The 18,019-nt window shown below is 43.5% G+C and overlaps 1 protein-coding gene across 1 annotated transcript in view; it reads left to right on the top strand.

Annotated features, from left to right (window-relative positions):
• IL12RB2 (interleukin 12 receptor subunit beta 2) overlaps nt 1–17,501 on the top strand; it is a 323,099-nt gene extending 305,598 nt beyond the window's left edge. The window contains exon 16 of the mRNA XM_069232470.1: nt 15,520–17,501. Coding sequence (XP_069088571.1) covers nt 15,520–16,050 — 531 coding nt within the window. The 3' untranslated portion in view covers nt 16,051–17,501. The remainder of the gene's footprint in view (nt 1–15,519) is intronic.
• Nucleotides 17,502–18,019: the final 518 nt, after the last annotated feature.

The raw sequence follows: 18,019 nt of genomic DNA, 5'->3' as shown, positions 1-18,019 counted from the left end.
TATGGACTAGGTTTATAGACCTTTTCATCTTGTGGGGAGGTGAGGAAACTGATTTGAATTACATTTTGGAGAGGCTGAATTATAATGATTGCAATCTGCAACTCACAAGTACCTTCAGCCGGACCCATAGTGAATTCTTGTATGTTGAATTGAATGTGGTTGATTACCAATAACAAAGATAGACAGAAAGACAACTGCTGTGAATGCTCTACTACAAGCAAATAGTGGTTATATAAATGCCCTCAAATGGAGCATCCCATAATCCCATATAGTCAGATGATGAGGGCTAGGAGGATTTACTCGACTGATGAACAATTCCATAGGGAGGTGGATGGAATGCTCAAATGATTTAATGAGAGGGGTTATCCCAAATGTGTATTGGAAAACGTGAGGAGAAGGGCCACTGAACAAAGACAAGAACAGCTCCTGTGTTCACAAAGCATTGAAATGTAAGAAAAAGATAGCAGAGTAAAGAAACTTACAATATGGCACAATCTAGTATCAAGACAATATTACATAAGAATTGCCACTTGTTAAATAAGGATGAGCATCTGAGAGACATTGTATAAGTTGGACCTCGGATAACATCGAAACAAAATGAACTAATTGGGAGATTTGCTGACATCCAGTCATTTTGAAAGTGAGAGATAAGACAAGGACTGGTTGTCTAATAATACGAAAGGCTTTGTTAAATGCAACTCCTGCAAAGCCTGTCGGTATGGTCTGTATTGTAAGAACTATCGACCCTTTGAGGGTCAAATGATCACAATTAATGACTGAATTACGTATAACACTGACCATGTAATATATATATTAAAATTTGGCTGCAACAAGCTTTATGTGGGGAGCGCAATTAAGAAGCTGAAATTAAGAATTTTGCAGCATATGAGGGCCATCATTAATGGAGATAAGAGTTATCACATGGCATGCCACATCGAACAACATCATGAATGCTCTTTGGCAACTTTTTGGTATTATGCATTAAACATATTAGTGCTCACATAAGAGGAGGCAATAGAGAAAATGAGCTGCAGAGACAGGAATCACAAAGTATTTTATATTTAGGGACAGAAGCTCCTTGGGGCCACAACGCAGATGCTGAATTATATGTTTATCTTTAATATAATGGGTGGCTTTGATTGATTGAGTGCCATTGGGGTTCAGCTTCCCTGTAGGAGGGTTGGTTGGGCTGTGTTTTGAAGAATATTAAAGATGTGCCATTGTTTCTTTCTTCTCTCCCTTCTCCCTCTCTCCCTTCTCCCTCTCACCCTTTTCCCCTTTATCTTTTCCCACCCTTTTTTTATTGGGGTGTAATTGATTCTTGGGGATGTGATAAATCTGAATTATTAGGGTGAAAGAGCATTTTACAAAGACTTTATTCCTCCTCTCTCAGGTTATTTGAAAATGATGAGCACTTGAGATCTTGAAATATATGAGGAATTATGAATAACCCGGGTCAGATGAGAGCATTTTAGAAAGTAGGGTACCCCATTAATTATGAACGATCAGCAGTGATAGCATACTACTTTTGCTCTTTAATAAGCAAAATTTGGATATGTTGAATTACTACGTGTTAGAAATGAGGCCTTTGGTTTGCTGGTTGGCAGTCAGGTTGCCCCCAGTTCAACCAAGGACTCTAGTGAGTGGAAAGGAGAAACACACCCTGTTAACCCCCGCTCACCCTCTTGTTAGCTTGACAGGAGCAGAAAGGCTTAACCCAGAGACAATGTTTACAGTATTTGTACCAACACACACAGTAATACAGTAAAAACACTACAAAATTACTCAATAACAGGTTGGGAAAATAGCCAGTAATTATCTGAGCAAAACAAGACCAAAACAACATAAATCCAACATACACAGGCAAAGTTATTATTCTTTAAAGATTAAACTTCAATATAGCACTTGACACACAAATGCTTTGATTAGGTGATATTATGGCATCGCAACCGAGTGGTTTCCAACAATCCGACGCCAATGGTGCCAATCACGGAGTCACACGGACCCCCAGGTGCAGTACCTTGTGACAATGAGGAAACAAGCCGATGCACGAAGTCGGGGATCGTGGCGTCGTTGGATCCGAGGTGGCATCAGTTCCGGTGCTGCGGACCGAAGATGTCACGAAGAGGCGTCGGGTTCTTGCTGTGGAGGAGTGGAGGTGAGGCGGCATCGTGGTGAAGCGCTGGATCCGTGAACTTCCGGTGGAGTCGATATCCGGTGGTCACGACATGATGCGGTGACTTCCACGGAGTCGTGGACTTTGGCGAGGCTGCAGCGGCGTCGGACCTGCAAGGTCATCGCACTCCAGTGAGGACCACAGCTTTGGTTGCTGGTGGTGTCATGGGATTCGGCAGCAGCATCAGTGCGGGGTCATCCAAATTTGATTTTCCACCAGCATCTTCTTTAAAGTGTCCAGGGACTGGAGTAGGCACCACTTGGCATTGCAGGAGCCTCAGCAGAGAGTCCAGCTGGCAGAGGAAGTCTTTGATGGCCCTGAGACTTCAGAACAGGGGCAAGCTCAGTCCAAGCCCTTGGAGATTCTTCTCAAGCAGGAATATACCACAAAGTCCAGTCTTTATTCTCTTTCACAGGCAGAAGCACAACTGCAGGATAACCCACCCAAGCGCAGTCACAGGCAGGGGCAGCACTTCTCCTCAGCTCTTCAGTTATTTTCCTTGGCAGAGGTTCCTCTTGGTTTCAGAAGCAAATCGTGAAGAAATCTAAAGTCTGGGGTTTGGGGTCCAATACTTACACCCCTTTCTGCCTTTGAAGTTTCCCAGCTTCAAAGAAAAAAATCTGTTGTTTACAGGATCCTGCCTTGGCCAGGCCGGGCCCCAGATACACACCAGGGGGTTGGCTACTGAATTGTGTGAGGGCAGGCACAGCCCATACAGGTGTAAGTGACCACTCTTCTCTCCACTTTAGCCCAGATGGCTCATCGGGGTATGCAGGCTACACCCCAGCTCCCTTTGTGTCACTGTCTAGCGAAGATTCACAAACAGCCCAACTGTCAGTCTGACCCAGACAGGGAGTCCACAAACAGGCACAGTCACAGAATGGTTTAAGCAAGAACATGCCTACTTTCTAAAAGTGGCATTTTCAAACTAACCATCTAAAAACCAACTTCACTAAAAGATGTATTTTTAAATTGAGAGTTCGAGTTCAGAGACCCCAAACTCCACATTTCTCTCTGCTCTCAAAAGGAAAGTGCACTTAAGAGATATTTAAAGACAGCCCTCATGTTACCCTATGAGAGAGATAGGCCTTGCAACAGTGAAAACTGAATTTGGCAGTGTCTCACTGTTAGGACATATAAAACACATCAGTACGTGTCCCACTTTTAACATACACTGCACCCTGCCCATGGGGCTACCTAAGGTCTACCTTAGGGGTCTCTTACATGTATAAAAAGGGAAGGTTTGGGCTTGGCAAGAAGGTACACTTACCAAGTCGAATTAGCGCTTTAAATCAGCACACACAGACACTGCAGAGGCAGGTCAGAGCCATGTTTACAGGGCTACTCAGGTGGGTGGCACAATCAGTGCTGTAGGCCCACTAGTAGCATTTTATTTACTGGCCCTAGGCACTTCTAGTGCATTTTACAAGGGACTTACTAATAAATCAAATATGCCAATAATGGAAAAGCCAATTACACATATAATTTCACATAGGGAGCACTTGCACTTTAGCCCTAATCAGCAATAATAAAGTGCCCGGAGTAACAAAAACAGCAAGAACAGAGTCCAGCACATAGCAACAACCTGGGAAGTAGAAGCAAAAAGTTAGGGGAGACCACACCAAGGATACCAGGTCTGAAACTATGTATATAAATGATCAAGATTTATAGTATTTTACCTTCCTGTATGGATATGGATAGTATTAGTGTATTGAAAGATGGTAACTTATATAAGCACACAGCACGTTAATTGAATGGAACTAAGGAGCATATCATGCTCTTTAATAATTGACAGTGTTTACATATTTCTGATCGATGAAGTGCTCAGGGAGTTGTTATGCACTTTAATATTTTTTTTTATGTTTATGTTTTCATGATGCACTTTCTTGATCGGTTAGCATTTACATTTGTATTATGTAAATCAACGGTCAGTTACTGTTAACATCTGCATTATGCACTTTAATGGTGTTATTGTTTACAACTGTGTTATGCATTATACATTTTAATGGTGTTATGGTTTACAACCGCATCATGTACAATAATGGTTTGCAATTTTTGTACAGTGCAGTTACACGCTTATTAGAATAGAGGGACAGGCAACATTTAAAGAGTAATGGAAATGTATTTGACTGCAATTTGTAAACACTGTATGTGCTTTAACCCCTTCGCTGCCAGGCCTTTTCCCCCTCCTGTGCCAGGCCTTTTTTTGCCTATTTGGAATAGTTCTCACTTAGGCCCTCATAACATTTTGTCCACATAAGCTACCCACGCCAAATTTTCGTCCTTTTTTTCAACGATCCTATGGATTCTATAGGTACCCAGACTTTGTCGGTTACCCTGAAGGAGGCCAAGAAATTAGCCAAAATACAGTGAAAATTTCATTTTTTTATAAAACAAAAATGGGGAAAAAAGGGCTGCAGAAGAAGGCTTGTGTTTTTTTCTGTGAAAATGGCATCAACAAAGGGTTTGTGGTGCTAAAATCACCAGCTTCTCAGCTTTCAGGAACAGGCAGACTTGAATCAGAAAACCCAATTTTTCAACACAATTTTGGCATTTTACTGGGGCATACCCCATTTTTACGATTTTATGTGCTTTCAGACTCCTTCCAGTCAGTGACATAAATGGGTGTGAAACCAATGCTGGATCCCGGAAACCTAAACATTTCTGAAAAGTAGATAACATTATGAATTCAGCAATGGGTAAATTGTGTATATCTTACAAGGGTTTCCTGCAGAAAATAACAACTGAAATAAAACAATATTGAAATTGAGGTAAAAAAACAGCCATCTTTCTCTACGTTTTACTCTGTAACTTCTTCCTGCAATGTCAGATTTTTGAAAGCAATATACTGTTACGTCCGCTGGACTCTTCTGGTTGCGGGGATATATAGGGCTTGTAGGTTCATCAAGAACCCTAGGTACCCAGAGGGTTTTCATTCTATGCCGGGTATACAGCAATTCATTTCCTGAAATATAAAGAGTCACAAATAGGTATCAAGAAAACCTTTGAATTTCAAAAATGGGCACAAGATAAGGTGTTGAGAAGCAGTGGTTATTTGCACATCTCTGAATTCCGGGGTGCCCATACTAGCATGTGAATTACAGGGCATTTCTCAAATAGACGTCTTTTTAACACACTGTCTTATATTTGGAAGGAAAAAATGTAGAAAAAGACAAGGGGCAATAACACTTGTTTTGCTATTCTGTGTTCCCCCAAGTCTCCCGATACTAATGGTACCTCACTTGTGGGGGTAGGCCCAGTGCCCGCGACAGGAAATGCCCCAAAACACAACGTGGATACATCACATTTTTCCACAGAAAACAGAGGTGAAAAGTGCCTACCTGCGGATTTTGGCCTCTAGCTCAGCCGGCACCTAGGGAAACCTACCAAACCTGTGCATTTTTGAAAAGTAGAGACCTAGGGGAACCCAGGATGGGGTGACTTGTGGGGCTCTCACCAGGTTCTGTTACCCAGAATCCTTTGCAAACCTCAAAATGTGGCTAAAAAAACACTTTTTCCTCACATTTCGGTGAAAGAGGGTTCTGGAATCTGAGAGGAGCCACAAAATGTCTTCCACCCAGCGTTCCCCCAAGTCTCTCAATAAAAATGGTACCTCACCTGTGTGGGTAGGCATAGTGCCCGCGACTGGAAATGCTCCAAAACACAATGTGGACACATCACATTTTTCTACAGAAAACAGAGGTGTTTTTTGCAAAGTGCCTACCTGCGGATTTTGGCCTCTAGCTCAGCCGGCACCTAGGGAAACCTACCAAACCTGTGCATTTTTGAAAAGTAGAGACCTAGGGGAACCCAGGACGGGGTGACTTGTGGGGCTCTCACCAGGTTCTGTTACCCAGAATCCTTTGCAAACCTCAAAATGTGGCTAAAAAAACACTTTTTCCTCACATTTCGGTGAAAGAGGGTTCTGGAATCTGAGAGGAGCCACAAAATGTCTTCCACCCAGCATTCCCCCAAGTCTCCCGATAAAAATGGTACCTCACTTGTGTGGGTAGGCATAGTGCCCGCGACAGGGAAAGCTCCAAAACACAACGTGGACACATCACATTTTTCTACAGAAAACAGAGGTGTTTTTTGCAAAGTGCCTTCCTGTGGATTTTGGCCTCTAGCTCAGCCGGCACATTGGGAAACCTACCAAACCTGTGCATTTTTTTTAAAATAGAGACCTGGGGGAATCCAAGACGGGGTGACTTGTGGGGCTCTCACCAGGTTCTGTTACCCAGAATCCTTTGCAAACCTCAAAATGTGGCTAAAAAAACACTTTTTCCTCACATTTCGGTGACAGAGAGTTCTGGAATCTGAGAGGAGCCACAAATTTCCTTCCACCCAGCGTTCCCCCAAGTCTCCCGATAAAAATGATACCTCACTTGTGTGGGTGGGCCAAGTGCCTGCAACAGAATAAGGCCAAAAACTTGTAGAGATAAAGGGGATAACACAGCGAGTTGATAAGGACATATTCTTCCTTTATACATCTTTAGGCTGACTCTGCTTTGGGGACCCACACAAGTGAGGTGTCACTTTACTTGGGAGACTGAGGGGAACGCTGGGGAGTAGGAATTTTGTGCTGGAGCGGTGATCCTACTAAGAAAAGTCAGGAAAATATGCGTTTTTAAGCAAATTTTGAGGTTTGCAGAGGAGTCAGGGTAAGAAAATGTTGGGGGATCCACCATGCAAGCCACACCTCCCTGGACTCTGGGTGGTGTCTAGTTTTAAAAAATGTCTAGTTTTGGTAGGTTTCCCTAGATGAAGGCTGCCTCCACGACCAAAAACACAGGTGCCCCCTCACCCCCAAACACAGGTAGTTATGTATCATTTTGATGTGTCCACGTATGTCCGTGATGTGCCAAACACAAAAATTGTGAAAAGAAACACACTTAGGTTATGTGAAAAAGACCCCTCACCCACCAACCAAGTTGGTGGCATGCTTCATCATCGGAGTCCCACCTGAGACACCTAGCGTGTCACAAGTGTGCTGTGATGCCTGATTAAAGCGGAGCAGGTTTTGTCATTTGTACCACACATACTTGTTGGATTTGGCACGAGGGTGAGTGATGGTTCAGTAGATCAAATTTTATTAACAAGAGATTTCACAAAAGTGAAATGCACTGTTAATAACTGAAAGGCCAAAAACTGAACCAATGACTCACAGCTCGTGAGCTGTAAAGCCACGTCAAGGCACCAACCGTTTTACAGTCCATTCACACACCTTTCATACATGACATGCACAAGACCATTCACGCCACCAGCCACGGGCCCAGCACATTACAACACTCGCATCGACAGACAGCGCCACTCAAGGGCCCATCACTTACATACACCCACATACCTGATACAGCAGTCACACTAGCTGATGGGAGTGTGTGGACTGACATTGGGCTGGCACCGCCAGCCAAGCACCACCACACACACAACGCCAGCCAAGCCCCACCCCACGCACACCACCAGCCAAGCGCCACCCCACGCACACTGCCAGCCAAGCGCCACCCCACGCACACTGCCAGCCAAGCGCCACCCCAAGCACACTGCCAGCCAAGCGCCACCCCAAGCACACTGCCAGCCAAGTGCCACCCCAAGCACACTGCCAGCCAAGCGCCACCCCAAGCAAAACCGCCAGCCAAGCACCACCCCACGCACACTGCCAGCCAAGTGCCACCCCACGCACACCGCCATGACTATTTTTTCCATTTATAAACAACAAAAAGAAACCACTAATTATAAAATAAGTACAAAACTACAAAGACAAAAGCTCTAACTAAATACATGACAGTAATGCCAACCGCGAAACTGAACATCCGAAAATATAAAATAGGCAGTTTACACTCACGGTATTTCCGCAAACCTTTTCTTGGTGTGGTAATTTCTGAAACAGCCGGGCACACACAGCCCAGGCTTTGAAGGACAATTGGGGCAATACATCCGGCTCTCCCTCCGGATACCTCTTCGGGCACATACTCTACATTTCTTAGTGGGTAAGTCTTTGTTGGGAGTGGGAGGAATGTGATCTGGAATGTGGCGATCTTTCAATCTAGCCACTTCCTCCACCACTGCTGCTCTAGGAACTCTTGCCTGTTCCACCACAATAAGGCTCTCTATCACCGACTCCTGAAATTTAACAAATAGCATCCTTGACTCAGGTGAACAATCCTTGAACACAATAAAGGCATTAAAAGTTGCCAGATGAAATAAATATAGGGCCAACTTTTTATACAACACGTAAGACTTACGCAGAGCAGTGTAAGGTTCCAACCTCTGATCTACTCTGTCAACACCACCCATGTCCCTATTGTAGTCCAAAATGCACGCAGGTTTGCGCACTTTGGCAACCTGGCCCCAAACAGTCACAGGGGAAGTACTCTCATCATGGATGGTAGATAGCATGTACACATCCCTCTTGTCTGAAAATTTCAGAGCTAGCAGCTCATTATTCCGCAAGGCACTGCGCTGTCCCCTCTCAAGTTTTTTACAGACAAGCTCCCTTGGATAGCCTTTCCGGTTAGAACGGATTGTGCCACAAGCAACAGTGTCCACTATAAACAACTCCTTGAACAACTGCACTCCAGTGTAGAAATTATCTACGTACAAATGGGGACCTTTGTTAAACAGTCGTCTACCAACTTCCCACACAATTTTTTCGCTAAGTCCTAAAGTGGCCGGACAACCAGGAGGGTCAATACTGGAATCCCTACCAGTGTAGACCCGGAAATTATACTCGTATCCTGTACTGCTTTCTGACAGCATATACAATTTAATCCCATACAGTGCCCTCTTACTAGGAATGTACTGCTTAAAAACTAAAGGCCCCTTGAAAAGGACCAAAGACTCGTCCACACTTATCTCTTTGCCTGGAACATAGACCTCTGAAAACCGATCTACAAAATGATCAAGGACAGGCCTAATCTTAATAAGACGGTCACAATCAGGGTGATCTTGTGGCAAGGCTAAAGCATTTTCTAAAAAATGCAGCATACGAAGAAGAAGCAGATAGCGATTACGAGTCATAGTTGCAGGAAATATAGCTGTTGCCATCAAGGGTCTAGTAGACCAATAAGAAGCCAGTGACGGCTTCCTTATCAATCCCATCAAAATAGTTAAACCTAAAAACATTTTCATCTCTTCAAGATATGTGGGAACCCACTGAGTAGCTCTAGACTGAGGCCTAAGTCTGGCAGCGTTGTCTCTCAAATATTGCTCCACATACACATTAGTCTGCTCCACAATCTCTTCCAAAATTACATTGTCCATAAACAAGTGAAAGAAATTGACAGGCAAAAAGTTTTCCGTATTGACTCTACACCCTGGGAGACCAGTAACTGCAGGTAACTGTGGCTGCTCCATGTTTGGGGCAATCCAGGTGTCAGGTCTTCTAATGGGAAACGCTTCAGCCCCAGGCTTCTGTACTCTTGGCACATCAATGTCCTCCTCTAAAACAGGCCCTTCATCTGCACTAAGAGTGGCTTCCTCATCAGAAGAATCCTCTCGGACAGAAAACTCACTGCCAGAATCTCACTTCTGCCTCTGCGTCAGTTGCAGAGTCAGTCTCGTAATCATGGTCTGAAGACGACTCAAAAAGCATGCCAACAACCTGCTGAGCGGTCACTCTGCGGCTAGCCATAATCCTCACTAACAACAAATGGATTGCCAACAACCACTAGCACTAAAATAAGTAATAAACAAAGTGTAGCTTTATCACAAAGAGTTATGTACTAAAAAACTATACCACTCACTTGCCTGAAAAAGCTACTCACCAGCAACTACTCTGCACGGGCACAGCTATCACCAATGATATCCCACTAAAAAGAAAAAAGAAAATTAGACATATGACAACACAAATATCATTGTGCCCAAATCTAAGGACAATTTCACACACAATACTACATTTAGTACACCACCTACAAACATGTCATTCATGCATGTCAACAATACTCCTTTGGAGTAAATTGCTTTCACTTACCTAAAACATGCAAGTATGCAAACCGCAGGACAACTACTGCCAAAACCGCAAGGATCCACAGCAAAGGAAGCAAAAGCTTTGAACTAGAACAAAAAGAAGAAATAAACTGTTATAATCACAAATACAAATACTTCGCCAGTTGACAAACACCCCGCCACCAAGAACTTAGAAATTGTCCCTGGTGCCTAAGGGGCTTCTGCCCCTTGGGGGCAGATGGGCCTAAAAAAAATAGGCAGATCTGCCCCCAAGGGGGCAGAAATGGCCAACAGCCCTGTACCCTGTTTGGGGGTGGCGGAACCCTTGCCAAAGGGGGCGTATGGGGGTTTCCCCAGCACAAAAAAAACTAAGGGGAGCAAAAAAACAAAAAAAAATCCCCTCATGTCTTGGTGGCCTCTGCCCTCTTGGGGGCAGATAGGCCTAAAAAAATAGCCTGATCTGCCCCCAAGGGGAGCAGAAATGGTCATCAGTAATGTGCCCCCCTTTAGGGAGCGATGCTTGCAAAAGGGGCCGCCCCCCACCCACACAAAACACACACTCACACACAAGATCCCTGGTGCCTAAGTGGATTCTGCCCCCATTGGAGGCAGATGGGCCTAAAGAAATAGGCAAATCTGCCCCCAAGGGGGCCAGAAATGGCAAACAGCTCTGTACCCCCTTTAGAGGGCGACCCTTGCTAAAGGGGGCACCCCCAGCACAAAACAAAAAAAAGGGGGAACAAAAAAAAAATCCCTGGTGTATTGGTGGTTTCTGCCCTCCTTGGGGGCAGATGGGCCTAAAAAAATAGGCCCATCTGCCCCCAAGGGGGGCAGAAATGGCCAATACATATTTTACCCCCTTTGGGGGGGCGACCCTTGCCCAAAAATAAATATCCAAAAAAATCCTTCTGTCTAGTGGGGATTCCTGGTCCACGATCGCGGGCCCCTTGCCCAAGGGGTGCCCCCAAACACACAAAACACACACAATCCCTGGTGCCTAGTGGGTTTCGAACCCCCGCTGGGGCGAGATCGGCCAAAAACATGGTCGATCTAGCTCCAGGGGGGGCTGAAACATATAAAAAATGATTGCCCCCGGGGCCGCGACCCTTGCCTAAGGGGTCGCTGCCCAAAAACATAAGGTAAACATAATCCCTGGTGGTCTAGTGGTTTTCGACCGCCCCTCCTCCCCCCGGGGGCAGACTGGCCGAAAAACAGCCAATCTGCCCCCCGGGGGTGCTGAAAAAGGATTATTTATGCCCCCAAGGGGAGCGACCCTTGCCCAAGGGGTCGCGCCCCAAAAAATCCTAGTGAAAATAAAATCCATGGTGTCTAGTGGCTTTCGACCCCTCCCTCAGCAATCTGATGACGTGTCAGCGCACTCACAGCACGCCAACGTCATCAAATGTTGCCTAGGGCGCGCTGGAAGCCATTTGCTTCCAGCGCGTGGGAGGAAAAGAGCTCAATCAGGTGAGTCCTTCCCTTTTCGTGGGCTTTGAGGGGGGAAAACAGACACGGGGAAAGGAAAGGGTTTTTCCTTCCCCCGTGCCTGTTTTCAGTGGATTCCTGGTCCACGTGGTCTTGTTAATCTGGTCTCATCTAAATTTGTTGGAGCATTATGTATTTTTCAGGATTGTTTGTATGTATATGATTGCTATATTGTCAAATTGGATAAAAAAAAAATCTAAATGGAGAACTTAAAACAATAGAGAAAGTAATGAGAAGAGGAGTTTGATGATCCATAAACAGTGAAACAGAAAGGGGAAAAAAGTCCTTTTAACTCGAAACAAGATTACGATAATAAGGAAAATGGTGGAGTTGGTCTAGTGTTTTGGGGCCATTGTAATGAAAGAAGGACGATTAGATAAAATGGTGTCCATTGTTTTTGTGTGTGAGGCCCAGTAGAAGGCATACAGCCGAAATGCGTCTGCCTTATTATTTGGTTGTTTTGCAGTCTGGGGTTTGTAGAACGTTCTCCTAATAAATTATGGCTATATAAATACTCGACTGGAAGAGTCCTGTATAGTGCCACCGTTTCTGTGGAATGCACTGTATGGGAGTATATGTGTACTACTCAACAGTACACATTCGATAACCTTAAAAAAATCCTTACTATCCCTCAGCAGTGCCTTTTTAAACAGACAAAAACCCTTACCACTACCCACTAAGACACTAAAAATCCCTTATTACTCATTTCCCCTTAGAACTACCCGTCCCTGAACCCTAAAAACACCTTACTAAATCTACGCCTTAACACTGTCCATCCTGAACTATTACTCCCTGAAACCTAAAACTTCCTTACTGCCACTGTCCAAAACTCCACTCTAAACTCTAAAAGAAAAAAACCTTAACACTCTTGTACCATCCATCCCTGAACCCTAAATATTCTTTACTATCCCTATAAGCTACCCATCTATGAACCCTAAAAAACCCTTACCACTCATCACTACCCATCCCTGAACCCTAAAAGAACTCCTTACTACCCCTTAACATTACCTAACTCGTACCCCCAAAGACTCTATCCTTTACCACCCATCCCTACCACCCTTATACTCAACCCATCCCTGAACCCAAAAACTCCCTTACTACTCCAAAACATTACTCACACCTTAACCCTAAAATTCCCTTACTTCCGGTATGTATTACCCATCCCTGAACCTTACAACAATTTAGAACCTTTAAATTCAAAGCAATTCTGATGTATTGTAAATCACCTCATTATAAAGTACCACATTGTAGTCGTAAAAACTTTGTTTTAACTTCTTTATAATGGTGATACTCTGTTGAAGAAGATTTGTAGTGGTTTAACGCACTTGATGGTGGGTACATCCTGAGAGGCAGGCAGAATCACTTTATGAATATCATTCATGTAGTTCTAGAATAGGAATGGGGAGCAAGTAGCCTTGTTATACTGCAGAAGAGGTTTGAAACTCTAAGCCCACCATTGTGTTTTGATTTACTGTTACTTAGAAACTTGTTCCTGTGTTTTGCATTCTTAAAAGGTAGAGGAGAGCGGACTCCAGGCACACGATGGCTGGTTTGCTCCATAATCTGTTCCTTGGTACCAGGTTGATGGCTTGTGTTAATTGCAAAAATGCCATATACAGCACAGATTTTTTTGCCTTACTGCAGTATGATATGGGAGAAAACAAATACCTGGTGGAAAGCCCTTGTATGAGTCTGCCTTAGCTTGCTTAGAGTATGTTTGGATCAGCTCTCCATTATACCATAGCAGTTAAGACTAACTTAGGGCAGAGATTGCAGTCTTATACAGACTGGTCTGTTTTGGATCATTCTTAGGACTTTGTATAGTTATTATGCAGTGCCACCAAGAGTGGGAGCAGGCTTGGTGTAGTGAAATCTAGATGAAAACAGGAACCAAACTTTGGATGCACCATTCTGGTTGGTGTTTAAAGACTTCAGGTGGGATCTTGGTTTGACATGAAGCTAATCCTCTTTTAAGTTCGTAAATTGCCTTCTTCCCATTTCCAGGTCATCTTCTGTGTTTGCATTTTTTGGGAAGGTTACTGAGCGAATTCTGTTTTATGATTCACTGCAGGAGATGTTCACTGTGTGTAGTGATGTTTGCCATGCTTTAGAGCAGGCCAACTGTCACTAAAATTCCCAGCCTTCCAATCAATCAATCAGTTTTTGTAAAGCGTGTCTACTCACCCGTGAGGGTCCCAAGGGGGTGGGAAGGGTGGAGCCTCATATGAAGAGCCACGTCTTGAGGTTCTTCATGAAGATGGTGAGCGGTGGGCTTTGCCTGAGGTATAGGGGTAGATTGTTCCAGCTCTTTTCTGCGACGTAGGTGAAGGATAGTCATCCGGCGGTGGTTTTTCAAATGCAAGTGATAGTGGTCCGAGCCAGTGAGCGGAGGGATCTGGGGGGTGTGGAAGGAGACGCGGTGGTTCAGGTAAGCCAGTCTGACGTTATGTATGGCTTTGTACGTGTGGGTGAGCACCTTAAAGGTGATTTGTTTTTCTATCGGGAGCCAGTGGAGGGTTCTCAGGCGCTGGGAGTTATGTTCTTGGCGTGGGAGGTTAAGGACACGTCTGCGGCGGCGTTCTGAATGAGTTGCAGCTTTTTGATGTTTCTCGTTGTGGTGCCGGCATAGAGAGTGTTGCCGTAGTCAAGCTTGCTTGTGACTAGGGCATGGGTGACTGTCCTGTGGCAGTCTGCTGGGATCCATTTGAAAAGTTTCTGGAGTTTGCGGAGGGTGTGCCAGCAGGAGGAGGTGACTGAGTTTACCCGTTGGGTCATAGATGGGGAGGAGTCGAGGAGCCTTGGACAGATTATGCCAGGTGTTGTGGTACAAGCACGAGATTCTGTCAATGCACGTCATCCCCAGGGAGAAAACTTCTTGCATGCCAAGGCCATTCTACTTTGGGTGTTTGCTGCAAACAAACAGAAATGCATAGCTGGATGTAAACAACATGGCATCCACTCAGTATTTCACTGACTCTACAGGGGAGCAGTAGGGATCTCTCAATCAGACAGATAGTCCCATCCAACTTAAATTCTTCAGTTGCACATGTAGTCTGAGGAGTTTTAGAGCCTATTCGTGCCCTATCTAAATTCTCTTCTGAAATAGCAAAATCATGAAGTAGCATAGAATAAAAAAATATATATTTTCTTTTCTTCATTTGGACAATTACATTCCATGAATTTGTAGTCATCGTGGTCTTTTATTTAGGATATCTTACAAGTTTATACATTAACCAATTTAAGAGAAACTTCAAATTATTTTTATTGCCAAAATGTCCTAATTTAACTAGATAAAGACCTATTTTCAAGACACGTAATATGATGACATTTCTATCAGAAAACACATGTATCTGAATGTTATGATTTGCAGACATACACCTTGTTGAGTCAAATGGATACTCTGGCCCTTGTTTGCACCCTTTTTGATGACGATACAAAACATACCTAGTGCTGCTATGTAATATTCACACATCTTAAGTGAGAAGTGGTGTGTTCTTGTGAGTGCTGAATATTTTACATGACAGTCCTAATAAGCTCAAGTCTTTGAAAAATACAATTTTATAGGGCTACTAGTTATGAATTTAGAGAGGTAAAGTGCATCCTTTCTTTCATCTTTGGTATGCTGTTCATTTCAAGAACCCTGGAAGGATTTACATTTGTAGACAACACACAGGAGACTGGGTATCACCTCACACTGTGCACTACCTGTTGATGGCAGCCACTGGTGGCTCTTAAGCAATTTCTCCATTCCACGCAAGAGGCTGAAAATTAGAGCATTGTGTACTAGTAAATGTAATTAAATGTTTCCCCTGACCTTTAAATGCACATAGTACTACTCTAAGATCCCTCTTGCAAAATATTACATAACTCTGAATTATTATGGAATGAAACACGATACCTTCTTTCTTCTTCAGGATAAAATAAGGAATCTCTCAAATCAGCTATCAAGTGGGTCCAGCATTTATGAAGAACCAGAAACTGTGGAAGTGGAGGAGATCTTTATAGACGAAGAACCCACGATCTTCAGGGACCCGATTAGCCATTCTAGCCATGAATGTGAGGAACCTTATTTGCAGAAGGCAGACAGAATATCTGGAGCATGGCAGGCTGGTGATGTACACCGCGAGCAACTTGCTGGCACCACAAACAATGATGGTGGGGTTTACAAGCGCCAAGGGCCTCACTGGTACAACGCTATGGTAGTAAATGAACCTGTTCGCACTGAGCCAGTCCCAGATTACTCCATGAATCATGTGGTGGACATGACTGTGAACTATTTACCACCACATGTGTTACCTGACAGCATTAGCCGTGTAGAGGACAGCCACGATAGTGAACCTGATCTCTTCCCGGCCAATACCTTTTCAACACCTTTGTTCTCTACATTTGGTGGCAAACTTACTTTGGACGTTGTAAAAATTGACTGCACTTCTTTTGCACAGTAAACAACTGGGCCAGAAAGGTTGTATTGCACTTTAGACAAATACAACTCGAGGCTTGGTTGCAGCAGGAATATTTTCCTGACGTGCCTGATACAGTGGGCTTAGAGGATCCAGTGCTGCACGGCGTACACACAAAAAGGTCTTGAATAACATATCTAATGGATTTATTTGCCCAGGTGAATGCAGACTTATATCAGAGAAGAGTGGTAGATGTGATGAATTTAGAATTCATAAGGATTGTGAACAGATGATTAAGAAAGTAGGCTAAGTTACAGCAGCGAGAAAGAGTGTGTGAGTGTGTGTGTATATATATATATATATATATACATGTGTATATATATATATATATATATATATACACATATACAATGGGACTAGGTATTGAAAGGCAGTAGTTTTGGTAAACCATGTTGACTATGGGAAGAGGAGGTAGCCCAGAAACATTACAAGTGACATTTTAGGAGTGCCGGAAATTGTATTGCTCTATGTACATGAAACTACTAGGAGGAACGGTGTATCTCTTACTGTTTGAAACTACTGTGAGGGATACATATGCACCTCTTTGCCTTTGATGCTGCTGGGACATATGCATACCTCTTGCACATCAGACTCTCGCAGGGAAATTACTGTGTATTTTTAGGTAAACACATTTGCACAAAAAACAAAAAACTAATGGTGTGAAACTTGCCCTTTTTTCCTTGGTTCATCTGTGGAACGGAACAGGGCTTAAAAAAAAAGTACCCAGTTCACTTTACACGTGAGTCAAAAAAGGATGTATTTCCGGTATGATTTACCAAAAACTCCCAAACTGTCTGAAGCCCCGACTGTCTGGACGGCTGCAAACCGCCAATTGTGAAGTGTTTCATTAATTGCTGTGGGATTACTATTTGCAGTTACTTTTTTCTGTCACAGACGGATGCTGATCCAGCTAAATTTGTGGATTTGTGCTTTTGCATGATACCGGCAAGAAATACATTTATCTAGCCCTTAATTTTGGGTGCACTGGTGTAGCAAGAGTTCCATGGACCCTATTGCAAGCAAGTAAAACGGGCACAAAACGCTGTGGCTCAGAGGCCTTAGTGCCACTGCACCTGCCACACTATTGAGATGTACGTCCCTTGCTAGGATGAGCACGTCTCTTTGTAAAACTATTCCGAAGTGCACTGTAAGCTGACAGTCTATGTACAGACTGAAAGACTATCGCGAGAGGAAGGTGACAAAAGTATGCACTTGACGCTGTGGAGGCTCTTGGCTATGCCTTATCTTGTTTCCAAAAGTATTTGGTGAAAAGAGCTATGCTATGTTCACAAGTTCCAGTTCTCACAAGCTATTAATAAGTGGAATTAAGTTTGTTTGCAGGACATATCACTTTCTATTGTGTTCTATTAAGTAATTTGATAAATAAAGGCATTTGATGTTCATATTTTATTTGGATATTAATGTCAGTAATTTACTCGAAGGATTTGTTCATACGTAGCATTTTGTTTCAAATGTAATAACGTAAGATGCATACATTGTCAAAGTAATAAATGTAAGGAAAACATTCATCATTAAAAACAGAGATTTATCAGTAAACTCTTTGGAGCATTCGCATGTCCGCTTATGGAGCCATTTCACTGCCATATTCACTTTCATAAACAGTGATGGCACACATATTAATGGGCACACCCTGACCTTCTGGACAAATGTGCGGACATCAAGAAGAATCGTGGCGCAATGAAAAGATTTTGTCAATCCTGATGTTTTACTTTAAAAAAAAAAAAAAAAAAAGCTTATTTTTTTTATTTCCAGGTTTATTTAATAAGCAAGAATTTGCTGTTTCTGGCTGCACTTCTAAACATGGAGCCTCAGGTCCTTTATTTGGCACAGCTGCTAGCCTCCGGAGGTCTTCTAATGTTTGTAGCATTAAATATTTATTTAAATATTTGCAGTAGAGTACTATTACAGCTAGGGGTGGGGGCACAGTGCCATA

This window comes from Pleurodeles waltl, chromosome 4_2 (assembly GCF_031143425.1).
Source record: "Pleurodeles waltl isolate 20211129_DDA chromosome 4_2, aPleWal1.hap1.20221129, whole genome shotgun sequence".
Taxonomy (NCBI): Eukaryota; Metazoa; Chordata; class Amphibia; order Caudata; family Salamandridae; genus Pleurodeles; species Pleurodeles waltl.
Note: the sequence above shows the minus strand (reverse complement) of the source record. Positions and strands in the feature narration are given on the sequence as shown.